This window comes from Apiospora hydei, assembly GCF_038363865.1.
Source record: "Apiospora hydei strain CBS 114990 chromosome Unknown utg000006l_segment0_segment0, whole genome shotgun sequence".
In the NCBI taxonomy this organism is placed as follows: Eukaryota; Fungi; Ascomycota; class Sordariomycetes; order Amphisphaeriales; family Apiosporaceae; genus Apiospora; species Apiospora hydei.
In genome coordinates, this window is record NW_027117365.1 from 3,391,205 (window position 1) to 3,404,404 (window position 13,200).

General features: G+C 53.4%; 4 protein-coding genes across 4 annotated transcripts; 2 read left to right on the forward strand and 2 right to left on the reverse strand.

The window, feature by feature from the left end:
• Positions 1–1,097: 1,097 nt before the first annotated feature.
• On the forward strand, positions 1,098–2,096 carry PG997_008282 (sensitive to high expression protein 9; the record flags this gene model as incomplete). Its single annotated transcript, XM_066812597.1, has 1 exon — positions 1,098–2,096. One exon carries the CDS (start codon positions 1,098–1,100, stop codon positions 2,094–2,096), a length of 999 nt encoding a protein of 332 aa, XP_066667939.1.
• Positions 2,097–2,955: 859 nt separating this feature from the next.
• PG997_008283 (protein kinase C-like) lies at positions 2,956–6,813 on the reverse strand (the record flags this gene model as incomplete). Its single annotated transcript, XM_066812598.1, has 5 exons — positions 2,956–3,017; positions 4,185–4,895; positions 4,953–5,498; positions 5,557–5,937; positions 5,985–6,813. Coding segments are annotated over 5 exons (2,529 nt in total), but the record flags the coding sequence as incomplete, so codon positions are not given.
• A 2,322-nt stretch (positions 6,814–9,135) lies between these two features.
• PG997_008284 (uncharacterized protein) lies at positions 9,136–10,107 on the forward strand (the record flags this gene model as incomplete). Its single annotated transcript, XM_066812599.1, has 1 exon — positions 9,136–10,107. The coding sequence occupies one exon, from the start codon at positions 9,136–9,138 to the stop codon at positions 10,105–10,107; it is 972 nt and encodes a 323-aa protein (XP_066667941.1).
• Positions 10,108–10,358: 251 nt separating this feature from the next.
• On the reverse strand, positions 10,359–12,290 carry PG997_008285 (uncharacterized protein; the record flags this gene model as incomplete). The annotated part of the gene is made up of 5 exons (XM_066812600.1): positions 10,359–10,524; positions 10,563–11,730; positions 11,836–11,922; positions 11,981–12,037; positions 12,092–12,290. 5 exons carry the CDS (start codon positions 12,288–12,290, stop codon positions 10,359–10,361), a joined length of 1,677 nt encoding a protein of 558 aa, XP_066667942.1.
• Positions 12,291–13,200: the final 910 nt, after the last annotated feature.

Below are 13,200 nucleotides of genomic sequence, written 5' to 3' on the forward strand. Positions count from 1 at the left end.
AGGGTATAATAAGACGTCTGTCTAGTAAGTTTTTCCGGGAGTTTGGGATATAGGGAAGGAGAAGGGAAGAGGAAGAGAACAAGGCAGGCAGGTATGGAGGAGGAAGGGGGCAGGTTAATGAAGAGCTGCAAAACTTGTCGCGACTCAGAACACTGCCTTACTATTTACTTGTACTTGGGACCTGACCGATTGAACCCATCAATCAACCTGGTAAAAGTGCTGCTTACCAAAACACAAGATAGTCCCGCCAATTGGGCCGGTGTACCGTGTACCGTGTACGAGCAAGAGAAAGCTACCCCTCCATCCAAGTCAAGGGCAGGTGGGGTGGACAAGGCGATGCAGCGATCATCCAACGAGGGGCCCCTGCTCCTGCCGTCTGCGACGGGCAGGCGGTGAGGGCCCCGACCAGCATCCTAGGCATCTCTGATCTTATCGGGCATGACGGAACGGAACCACTGGACTCGGTGTGCCTCGGACCTCAGGTTTTTTACAGCGCTACGTGCCACTCTACTCTATACTTGGTGTTAGGTAAGTAGGGACGAACTACTACCTACAGGGCCACCCATTGTGTCGACACCAAATCAATTTGATCCATCGGGCTGGCTATATCGACAGACCCGAGCCTTGAGCTTCGAGCACGCCAGCCTCCAGCACCTCGAAGGTGTTGCGAGACTGTTTCAATTCCACCTCAATTGAAACATGCCACCTTCTCGAGTATGGCGGCCCATACTCGGGATCACCACACGCTTGCTGCACGAGCAAGCCCCGACAATATCCGCCGTGTCTCCCTCGAGGACGCTCAAGCTCGTCCTCGACGACTACAGCTTCAATCCCAAGTACAAGAGCCAGCTACGCCGCTTCTCCTCCAGGCCTCCTCCTGATGGCGGAACGCCCCCGACTTTTCACATCTCGACCCCAGCAATGTCTCGAAATCGCCCCCGCCGCCGACTACACCGTCATCGTCCTCGTCTTCGTCTCGCACTCCCTCATCGTCACCTTCTTCGAACTCTTCAGAATCCTCTGCCCATACCAGCCCCCTCTCCAAAGATGGCACGGCGTCCCAAAAGACCTCCAACCAAGCCCCCGCCTCCAGTACCATGACGACCGACCCGTCTCTGCCCTCGCAATCCACGACCGCCTCCCCCATGGCCGACAAGTTCGCCTCCTTCATGGACCGCTTCCAGTCCTCCCTGTTCCGGGCCTCGCAGCGCGTCAACGTCCTGACCGGCTACACCGGCATCGAGACGCTGAAATCGCGCATCTCGGACCTCGAGGCCTCCCTGGCCGCGGCCCAAGAGCACCTGCACGAGACCCGCAACACCTACAAGTCGCGCGTCGACGAGCGCTCGGCCACGCAGCGCGAGGTGACGACTCTGCTGGCCCGGCAGAAGACCTGGACGCCCGCCGACTTCGAGCGCTTCACCAGCCTCTACCGCTCCGATTACGAGCTCGAGACGGGCGTCGCCGACAGCGCCCGCGAGCTCGAGGAGGCCGAGCGTGAGACGGAGCGCCTCAACCACGACCTCAGCTCCGGCATCCTGGCTCGCTACCACGAGGAGCAGATCTGGAGCGACAAGATCCGCCGCATGAGCACCTGGGGCACCTGGGGCCTCATGGGCGTCAACGTTCTGCTCTTCCTTGTCCTGCAGTTCGGCGCCGAGCCCTGGCGCCGCGCCCGCCTCGTCCGCGGCTTCGAGCAGAAGGTCCGCGAGGCCCTCGAGGAGGAGCGCATCGCCCGCGACTTCGAGAGAGAAGAGGAGCGACAGCAGCGACAACAAGCTGAAGCGTTGACGACGGCGGCAGCCCACGCTACCACCCCGGCGGCAACGGAGATAACTGGCAGCCCTGATCCCGTTATTATGGCGGAGGGGATACCCGTCGAGATCGATTCTGCTGAGTCGGCTTCCACGCCGGCGGCGTCCTGGCGGGAAATGATAACAACACCGTCAACTTGGAAAGACGCCGCCCGTGATCTGGTGAGCGATCGCAAGGTCGCCATACGGATGCGGGATGTATCATTAGTAGCATTAGAAGGTGTCGCGGCTGGTGCCGCCGTGGCGGGTACCATTGCCGTTTTCTTCATGAGGAGAACGTGAACAATGAAGGAGAGGCCCCTTTTGGAGACGAGAGAGCTATCCTCTCTCTTCTGTCTTGAACAGAGAAAACTATATGTATATATGTATAATGTTTGAAGAAACGAAACCTGTAAAAAATGAGATGTACTTATCATCACGACCCCGAGGTCGACGTGTAAATATATCAGGGCAAACACAACACCAGGCCACGTCGCACTATGGGCGTTCTTACTACTAAGTTCAATATGCGGGGGCTTGGCCGAAGAACAAGCTTGGATAGAGTAAGAGGTTTTCTGTATTAGCAATCGTAATCCATTAGACATGAGCCGCTACGGTGAGTTTTGCTTTCTATTGGAAGATGGTGAAGACATCAGAGTCTGAGGGCGGGAGGAGGGGGGCGCAACTGGATGCAGATATGCAGAGAATACGTGTTTTCCCTGAAAAGGCATTCACAGGCGTCCCCCTTTTCCTTTCCTCGTATATGCATGGACGGTAAACCCTCCTCATCCACACATCACTCTAAAGCGCTACCTTCTATATTCATACTTCCGACTCTTCTCAAGAGTCGCCCGCCATTCAGCACATTCTCCTCGCATTTTTCATCCGGCCGTACTGATTCAAAACAACGAACGCTTTATCGTATAACATGCTGGAAGAGCGAATGACGAAACATGATGGTGCCCAGAATTGCTCAATACCTCTCAGTGCTTTAATTGTTCAAGAGCCGTACGAAGGGAATAGGGCAGCAATAACGAACTGGACTTTGCCCGCTGTTAATCAACGATGTCCTGCGTCGAGGATTGGCCAAGCTCTGAATTGGATGTCATCCGCGATACACTGCCCGATTAATTAATGTTGGGTATTCATGGAACACCAGTGCTTATTCAAAGTCGGACGTGTAAGAGAATCCGCGGAACTCCTCCTGCATAGCTTGCGAAAGCACTATAGAAATCGTTAGTCTGTGTAGTGGACCAGGGTTGGCACAAGAAGGAACTTGACTTACCCGACTGCACGGGAGTGAGCACAGGTGTAACACTAGTAAACTCTGAATCGAAGTTGCTGGTATCCGTTGCATTCTTGATCTGCGGCATGAACGGCGGGGCCTCTCGCTTGTGGTAGATATCATCCCAGTTGATGTTGCGGAAGAATGGCTGGTTCATGATCTCTTGAGCGTCTGTGGGCCCGCTCCCAAGGCGCTGATCGGGCTCCCTTGTGAGAAGCTTTTGCAGAATGGACACAGAGTCTCGCGGCATATGGATAGGGTACAGCGGCTCATCTGCCAGGATAGCATCGTAAATCTCGTCCTCGTCCTCACCTCGGAACGGAGACTGTTGCAGAAGCATTTGGTAGATCAATACTCCGAACGCCCACCAGTCGACAGCACGGCCATATTTCTTATCCAAGAGAATCTACAGCGCACGTTAGTACCAAAGCAGCCCCTATAGTTCTCGTAACTAAACCTACTTCCGGTGCCATGAACTCGGGGGTTCCGCAGAATGTGCTCGTGGTAGACCCGTACCACATGTCTTCCTTGCACAGACCGTAATCGGCGATCTTGATGTGGCCATCCAGGGTCAACAGAATGTTGTCGAGTTTAAGATCACGGTAAATGACGCCGTTTTCATGGAAGTACTTCAGCGCCAAACAAACCTCGGCGGCGTAGAATCTGCAAGAGGTTAGCTGCGGATGAATGCAACGTAGCAAATATGACTTACTGTGCGCGCTTTGGCCCGAATTTGCCGCGCTGAATGTGCAACATCAAATCACCACCACTAATGTACTCCATGACGAAGTAGACTCGGGTTTCTGTCTGGAAGCAGGCATGGAGATTCGTCAGGAACGGATGTCGTTCTCGGTTGGCAATCAGGAAGACTCTCTTCTCTGATCGTATGCTCTCCACTTCGTCGTTCTCGATGATAAACTCCTTCTTCAGAACCTTGATCGCAAAAAGGCGCCTGGACTTCTTAGTCTCTGCCAACATGACCTTTCCAAAGTTACCCTTTCCAAGGACAGCCAAGAAATTGAAATGATCCAAGCCAATTCGCTGGCCGGTTCCCGGGTCTGTCGCAAGAGGCAGCGGCTTTCTGGATGAACCAGACGCTCCCGAACTAGACACAGCAGAAGTCACAGGCTCGACTGCAGAAGGCTTGGGGACAATGGGGGCACTCGGTTGATACATAGCCTGCTGCGGCTGCTGCGGGGGCAGCTGCTGTGATTGAGCGGGACGACTTTGTTGCGGCTGCTGCATCTGTGGCTGGCTGGAATAATTATCGACATTGGCATACGCTTGAGGATTGTACTTGGGCTGTTGGGGAACGCCATACCCCTGGCTCTGCGCATACGGATCTTCATAGGGATCAACGGGGCCACTACTGTACGACCCAGTCCGGCCAGCGGATGGATCCGAGTACTGTGAGGTTGAGGGTCGCGGGCCCTGAGAGGCCATCGTGCCGCTCATAGCGGCCGTGGCAGCGGCGGCAGCGGCCATAGACCCACCTGTTGAAGTGCGCTCCGGATGCATGGGTCTTTGCGGAGACGTTTGGCCAGCATACATTGCCTTGGCTGCGTTGGTCGCCTCTTGCGATGCCTGCGAGGACATACTTGTCTGGTAGGAAGGACCACCATATGGAGAGGTCGGGCCCTCGCTCGACGGGCTCATTTTTCCCTGTCGCAGGGTTTTCTCGCTCAACGATGACACCTTCGACTGTCGTTGCTTTTGAGTTCGAATGCCTTCGAGGATTTGATTGGCCACCGCCATACTCATACCACAAAAGTCGGGCACCAAATGCACACAAGCAGCGTGAGCTGTGGATTGGCATTCTACACGAGACGAGATTAGCCTCTGCGGTCAGCCAAAATAAAACGCTGTCTTCTTACCTGAACACTTTCGGCAATTCTTCTTGCCAAATGGAAGCATGTAACCACAGTGGCAGCACCAGTTGGCTGTAACGTTGGAGAATGGCGTGAACCTGTGAGGAATACGGTGGTTGATCTTCTCTTCGTCCGGGTCCGTCTCGGCGTTAGACTTGCTAATACACTTTGTAACGACGCTGCTGTAGCATTTCGTGTGGCAGGTGTACTTGCAGTCCTCGCACTGCATACCGGCGGAGTACTTGAGAAAGTCGCCGCATAGCGCACAACGCATGATGTTGTAAAACTGGTGCTGGACAAACTTGTGTCCGTACATCTCATGTACTTCTTCCTTCCTCTGACGTACAGCTCCTTTACGACCAAGACCAAGATCTACAGGCCGACGATCCTTGTTCATCTTCGTGAAGTTCAGTTGGAGGTGAATCCCACCTGAGGGCTCCAGAGCAAACCAGGCATCGATCGGCTGATTGGCAATCTGCGGAGCGGCTTGGGCGCCAAAAAGACTGCTGCTGTTGTGGGGGACTCTGGGGGCCTGGAGATCCAGGGGGCGGACTGAATTGAGGCTGCTGTGGTGTCATTGGGAATTGCGGAGGTGGTACGCCGGAGTTACCAATCTGGTTCGCGGAGACCCATCCAGAGTTGTTAACCTCAGCCTCGATTCGCTTGCGGCGCATCTCCTCGATAATGTCGGAGATTCGAACCCAAAGCATGCCGATGGGAAGGGCATGCTCGCCAGGCTTATCGTAGACCGTGAGCTCTATCTCGTTTGCTTCCCTGACTTCAATGTTGTGATATTCGCCTTCCCATCTATCATTGCGTGCAACTTTGGTACGCGCAACAATGTTGTCTTCGACCTTCACAGCAACAAATGTCTCGGGGCCACGGGAGAACCGCGCGGTACTAGCATGGTCTACGTCCCTGACCTGAATGACCCTGAACGAGAGTTGACCAGTAAGGGGTTTACGCAAGTTGGGCATATTAATGCTGTCATCTAGACGTGCGTTAGTTGAGATACGCCACAACAGTCAAGAAACGTACCGTCGGGAGAATCGCCGGACTCAAAATCGTCAATATGCAGTTCCTCGTATCGCTTGAGCGCTTGCTTGAGTAGCTGGATCTTCTGTTTGCTCTCGACCCGCTTGGCAGCTGCGTCTGCCTTGCTCTTCCTGTCGCCATCCATCCCATATAGCTGCACCATCTTCTCGATACCCTTGAGGTACTGCTCTTCGACGTTCAGTTTGAACTGGATTTGACTCAACATGAGCTGAATGCGTGGGCCAAGGTACTGAGTGTCGTATTTGATGAGATCGAGCTTGGTGAAGTTGGGTCTGGATTTAGGCATGCCAGAGCCAGGTCCCGGAGGGGCATAAGGGTGCCGGGGAGGCATGAGGTCACCGTGGCCACCGATTTGACTGTATTGAGCCGAACCGTACGATGCACGATCACCGCTTTGCCCCGTGTAACCACCACCACCACCACCACCACTGGCATCCTTGGGCGGCGGCGTGGGCGGCCCTTCGCTGTCGTTCAGCAGATCCGAGCCACTCTTGGGTCGTACCGAACCGACTGCTGTTGAACCGGAGCTGAGACTCATGTTGTCTACTCCTTGTCCTAAGCGCTTTACTTGGAGCTCTCGGAGCTTCTCCTCAAAGAAGCTGATATTTCTCCGGGCATCGCGTATTTGACTGTTGATACGGGATCTGACATCTTCGTTGCCCGTCTGCTGAAGCATCGAGTTTGCCGCATTGAGCAAAGCTTTCTCGCGTTCGATCTTCTTGTAGATCTGGGACATCTGTTCTTCTTCGTTCATCCTGGCGGCGGGTTGCGCGTCGTCACGCGCGGGGCCAGGCTTTGTGGGAGGGCGCGATCTTTGTTGGTTGAGCAGAGACGAGGGGGGGGCTCTAAAGAGAATGGCTGCCGAATGGTGCGGCTACCTGTATCGATATTGGAACCAAAGGATCATCAAGATCGAGCGACCAGGAGATTCGCAGACTAACGGATTGCAAAAAGTGGAAGACTTCAGTTTCCGAGAAGGAGGATCTTGACCTTACGGGCCGTAACGTTAGTGGGGGGGAAAGACAAAGCAGTTTTAGTGGCTGCGGTCGCAATAAGGTGGAAGAGAAACAGGTAGAAATGCAAACCCCCCAAGGCGGCTGGGCTACATTAGCCCACCAAGGTAATAGGTCGGGATTGTTGGGCCGGGGTTCGAGAAGGAGTGGCGCGAGGATGAGCGCTGTGAGAGCGTGTTATGGGTGTGTAATGATGGGTGGTGTGCGTGTGAGAGAGTGTGTGTGTACAGTCAGTCAGTCAGTAGGGGAGGATGCGTGCGATGCCGATGACGAGATGCTGTGGCGGGGTTTTCTATGTTGTGGGTGCCCGGATTGGGATGGCCAGGATTGATGGGGTGAGCAAAAGGTACGGGAGATGCCAAAGAGAGGGGAGCCGCCCGTAGAGAAAGCACAGACAGGCAGACAGGCAGACAGGCAGACAGGCGGACAGGCGGACAGGCGAGTCGAACTGGCGCCAGTCAAGTAACATAAAGTACGTACTAGTGAATTCGGTCGGGGATAGGGATCTCGAGTGCTGTAGTGGCAGTTTGGATTCCCTGTTTGAACTCAAAGCTCCCGTCTTGCCATGTGCCGCGTCGACTCCAGAAATCAATGCGAATGGCAGGAATCAGGTAAGCGATTCGGTTGATAAGCTAGGCCGACTGTGCAAGGTCAACATAAGAACATGTACGAGGTAGGTAGGTATGTTCGCGGGGCGCCCGACCAAATGAGTGAGTGAGTGAGTGTTGGTGTGGAATATTTCTGGCTGCAAGGAAAACGACACAAACCGAACAGGTGTGTTCTAATTAAGGATGCCGGTGGACAAAGAAAGAGACGGTCTGCACTGGAAGATTAAGACCTCCTGTCAATACTTACATGTATCCGACCAACCGAGCGGTGCCTTCAGCAAACCTCCGACGAGGAACAATTCGCATTGGAAGGTGAGATTCCAAAAGGGAACTCGGCAAAGAAGGCCCCTCTCAAGTGGCAGAGAGGTGGGTTCAATATTGCTTAGTAGAGGGGGATGAGGTACAATGTATGTAGGTATGTACTGTAAACAATTGCAGTATGAAGCGGGGAGGGGAAGAACCGCGACCAAGGCAAACTTGAAGGCAAGAAATGGAACTTCAAGTTGACAAGTTCTTGATCAAAGAAATAGTCCTGGGGCTGTCTGTAGTTTCAAGACCGGAGATGATGTATCTCTCTCTCCTGCCCGATGGCATTTACGCCCTGATCAACAAACCGCTTGGAAGTTGGAACATCCTGTTGCTTAGCGAAAGCGTCCGAAAACAATGCTCTCATGCCGAGAGAGTTCTAGAGCAAGTCGCCCGCAACATACATAGGTTATGTAAGTACATCTAATATTGTGTGTGCCCATGCATACAAATGACATTCCTATGCATTTCCTGTCAAATTCAATAGCAGGCCCAAGTAACCAGCCAGTCAGTCCTATCTGCATCCACGAAGCGTATCACTTGTACTTTGTATGACTGTGTAGGACTTCCTTTGTGCATGCGTACCTAAGGCTTTAAAGTCCTTGAATCCGCGCCATCCATCCTGCGTTTCAACCCCATATCCATGTCGCAAGTCGCATGGCGGGCAGAAGGAGCTTTGGCCAGGGAAATCGGCTCATGCTGTAGCATGTGAGTCAGGTTGCATTTTGACAGGCCCGGTAAGGTAAGGTAAGGTCTATCGACGTCGGGGATAGCCTCGGAAACAATGTTGGTTTATCGTGGCCAACAGCATGGCCAAATGCTGAAACTCGGTTATAACAGCAACTCGGCCGGCCCCCGTACATACATGTACCTAGAGCATACAGCAACGAATCGGTCGATTAGGACTGCCAATCTTCGCAACATGCCCATCTGTTGCGATATACTATCAGTTGGTGGAATCAATGCAGGGGTGTGTATATGTAGGTGTGCGTATGTTCGTGTTTGCCAAGTGCTAAGATCTCACCTCTTCTTACGGACGGTCGCCAGCCAATCCATGGTCCCTGTAAAGATCCCCCCAGTAAGATCTGATACCCATCTCCAAATCCTTATAAAGCACCACCGATCATCGTATATACTAAAAGCAACTCTCATGCCTCGTTCCGGCCACAGTATATAGGGTATTGGGGCTATCCATAAATAACCACCATGGCAGTAGCAGCAGCGGAAGACTTGAAGGCCCTCCTTGGCCCGGAAGTTCTCAGCTTGACCGTGGCCGAGCAGCTACCCTGGGACAAGCACGCCGCAATCGACTTCAGTGAAGCCATCGACTGGACCTTCTTCGGCGGCACCCTCCACAGCACACCGCACCAAATCATCACGGCCGAAGAAGAAGCCTCTCTGCACCAGAAGACCCTTTCAGCCTTGGAGATCCTCGGCTCCATCGGCCTTGCCAATATCGACATGCCGCACCTGCTCGAGATCCTCCTGCCGCCCCCAGCGGATCCATCCTTCCCGGAGCAAGCCCTCGGCCTCCAGCTGATCCTGGACCAGGCGCCCCGGGAGCTCCTGGACGGGCCCCTGGACGACCGCTGGGTCTACGGCTACTTCGGCGAGCTGTCAGCTGCCCTGGCACAACAGCTCCGTGCCCTTCCTGGAGGACAGTCGCCACACAGCTGGGCGCAATGGAAGGACAGCGTTTCACTTGACTACTTTGTCTGGGTGCGGCTGTGGTTTGCGGCCCCCATCGTGCATCATGAGACCCTAGCGCACGAGGCCGTGGCTATGACGGAAGAGCTGCGGGTGCTCGTAGAGAGCGAGTGCGGGAGCGGCGCCCGAGACCCGTATCGGGATCTGCCCGACGAGGCGCGGTGGGATCTATACGGGTTTCCTCGCATGCTGGAGGCGCGCCGGGGTCCATCAAGAGGAGAGGATGGAAAGAGCAGCTTGACCGCTGGCTGTTTCTGGATTTGTGCCTTGCTCGATGTACATTATCCCATCTTGGAAAGGTATGGCAGGTACCCCTATCGGAACAGCGTGCTAGGCCGAGTGTCGACGCTGGATGAGGAGGCATGGTTGGAGAAGGCCAAGTTCTTCAAGTCCCCGCCACCCGAGGTGGTGAAGCGTATCAAAGAGGATGTAGAGGCTGGGCGGTGGTCACCTATAGGGGCAGACCTGTAGATGAGTCAGCGAGACACCTGGGTCGAGGCAGTTTTTTCCTCTGAATACGTTCAACACTTGGGAGGAGCTATACGTGCCCTGCTACAAAACAAGCACACAAACTTAGGTTCATGAAGCTGATACTATGAGTTGATATAGGCCATTGGTGTTTTAACCCCCAGGGTGTTTGTTTTCTAATTCATACGTTCGTTAAGCTATTATATAGTGTTCTCTTTGCCTCTTCCGGAAGCAACACCCGCGGAACCGACACTTTAGCTGGCCTCCTGGATACTTGCAGGTAGGGGCAAGACAAAGTCGTTGGGAACTGCACCAGCCAGCATTTCCAGCCGGTTTTGCTTTCGCCCAACATATACGCCCTTGGAATCTGCACGATTGTTCAAATATGCCTGGACGTCTTCTACTTCCCCTTCGCTAGAGCTGCATCGAATTTATTCTGGTCAAGAATAGCCATCAACCGTGAGGTTTCGTAGAATCTGCCTCTGATCACCGTTTCGTCCTTCGTCACGTTCTGAAGGACGGGTACCCATTGGAAGTGAGTACCAGCGGCTGCTCTGATACCGTCGCGGAAAACCTTCTCCTTGAACATTGCCGATGGTATCTCGGTCTGTTCAACAACAGGTTGCTGACGGGAAATCTCCTCTAGCCGGTAGATGTCACCGCTGAAAAACAGACCGTCGGTTTCGCCACTTTTGGCAGTGAATATCTCCTTGAGAACCATCAGGATAGGCATGTTCTTGGGCCATGCTGGATTCATCTCTTGCGGGTTGAGTCGGATTCGAACGGCCTCACCGACGTTGATTCTTTCTGCGCCGAGAAAAATACCTTGAACGACCAGTTTACCGCCACTGGACCTCGAATCCAACATGACGTTGAACAATGAATATGAGTGGTCAATCTCAATCAAGGCTTTCTTAGATCCTTCCACTCCAACAAGCTCCTGCCTTGAAGGGTTGTCTCCGGCATACTTGGCGACGATTTGGCTCCACGGCGCGTTCCGTACCCAGGTATTTTGCAGTTCAGGGAGGTTAACGGCAGGAACGCTGAATGCAAGGAAAGGCCGCATCTCGTTCTCGGGCCTCAGATGAGCTTCCAGCTGCAGAAGTGAGTGTGCTAGCTGCTTTATCATATATCGCAATCTACCGTCTTGGGTCGCGGGTGGAAGCTTCTGCAGCACTATACCTAACCGCCATGTAGGATTTGTTAGGAACCAGACGGCTTCGCCTTCTCGGAAGACGGCTTTGTCGTCTGGCTGAGTGACCATTGCTGGGTTGCCAATAACGGCGGGGTTTTGTGTATGGGTAGGGGGGTCAGTAGTCACAGGTCCAGCGATGGTCTTGGACTGAGCAGGTGCGACCGCCATTGGTTGTTGCATTGGTTTTGCAGCTGGAGCAGGCTTTGTCGCCGCGGATGACGCAGATGCGGTCCTACTCATGGGCGTTGCTGAAACTGCTGCAGTTCCTGTAGATACAGACGAGCCCCTTGGAGCAGCTACAGAGGATGAAGCTGATGGTGCAGGAACAGGGGCTGGCTGCGGCCACCACGACGGCTTGGCCTGTTCAGGGTTGCAGAGCTGACAAGAGCAGAGGCCTTTATCTTTGCTACCGCCGGCGATCCATAAAAGATCTGGTCAGATTAGAAAAAGTCGATCCTGCAAGCCACACAGCTTTTGCGCCCGCGTCAGGACGACGAAGCGTCAGAGGAAGACGGCATAATTCAAAATGTGCTTACGTGGGAAGAAGTCGTTGGGTGACCGAAAAGCCTTGGGCTTGTTGCCGTACGGGTAGCCGTACAGATAATAATCTAGGCGATTCTGAGCTATACCGAGTACTTAGTCAGGATGGTAGGCTCCAGAACGTGATCAGGCCAATCATACCTGTCTTATAGCGTATATGATAGTGATCCGGCAATTTGTCGAGGACATAGACTCGATCTGTTGTGGTCAGTCCATGCGCCCTCGATATATAGTGAAGGAGAGGATTCATACCTTGGTGTTCAGGGCCTGGTAGGAACTGGTCTCGGAGCAGGGCCCCGAGCCTGAATAGCCAGGCGACGTAGCGTTTATCATCTTCTGGTAGCTTCTGATGACCCGAGTTGAAGTCACCATCTGCCCAGGCCTTGCCGTCGCTGCTGCCAGTAGCGAGCGTAAAGGGGTAGACCTCGCCGGTGCCGGATCCCGCAGCCATGGTGTCGCTGATAGCACTGGTGATGAAGATGGTTGAAGGTTCTAATACTCAGCGAGTATGGGATTGCACCAAGGTTAGGAGCTGAGAGGTGACACTGATGGGTCAGACCAATGGGCATTGAATGAATGGCACGTCGCGCTCGGACCAGAACGCCAATTTTCGGAAAGGCCTGGCGCTGTGTACCTACCTACATCTTTGCAGGCCGCCCGAATGTCGCATGTCTTTCTTTCTTTTCCCTAACCAATACCCAAAAATGGGGTCCGATTGAGCATGATCTTAACCGTCGGGTTCTTGTCTCCCGTCTAGGAATAAAATAAAATCGTGGTGGGAAGCCTTACTCTATCATATGCCTGTATTTACTCATTTCATTCGTACCTCACCTAGGTACTAAAAGGTTTCTAGCGGAAGGCCGGTCTGTTTCCTCGTGACCCAGGCGAACCGGGTCTCTAAAACCCATTGCGGCCTGGGTTGCGAATCTGTCGTTGGCATAGCTATATTATTATCTCACCCCATCGCCAGACAAAGGAAGCTCTGTGGCAGGCTTTGAAAAGAGGTTGCGACCCGACAATGGCATCAGCATCCTGCTCTTTGAGTGGCTACTTACATGTGTGAGTACGTAGGCTTACCTCTCAACTTAGACTCCAAAGACGTAGGTAGGCGGCATACCAAACGAATACAGGTACGGGGGTAACCTGTATACGTAGCGACTTACAGCAAGACATCATGCAACGTCAAAAGGGAATGTGTCTTGTCAATGTGTTGCCAGCCTCTGTCATCAAACAATGGCCAAGTATATGTGTGTGCAGATATATATACATTGATATAACGTGGTTTACCACTGAGCGGAGCATATCACCTCCCGCATTACTCTTTCCATATTTTAACACCTCTATATAAGTTAATTTAACCA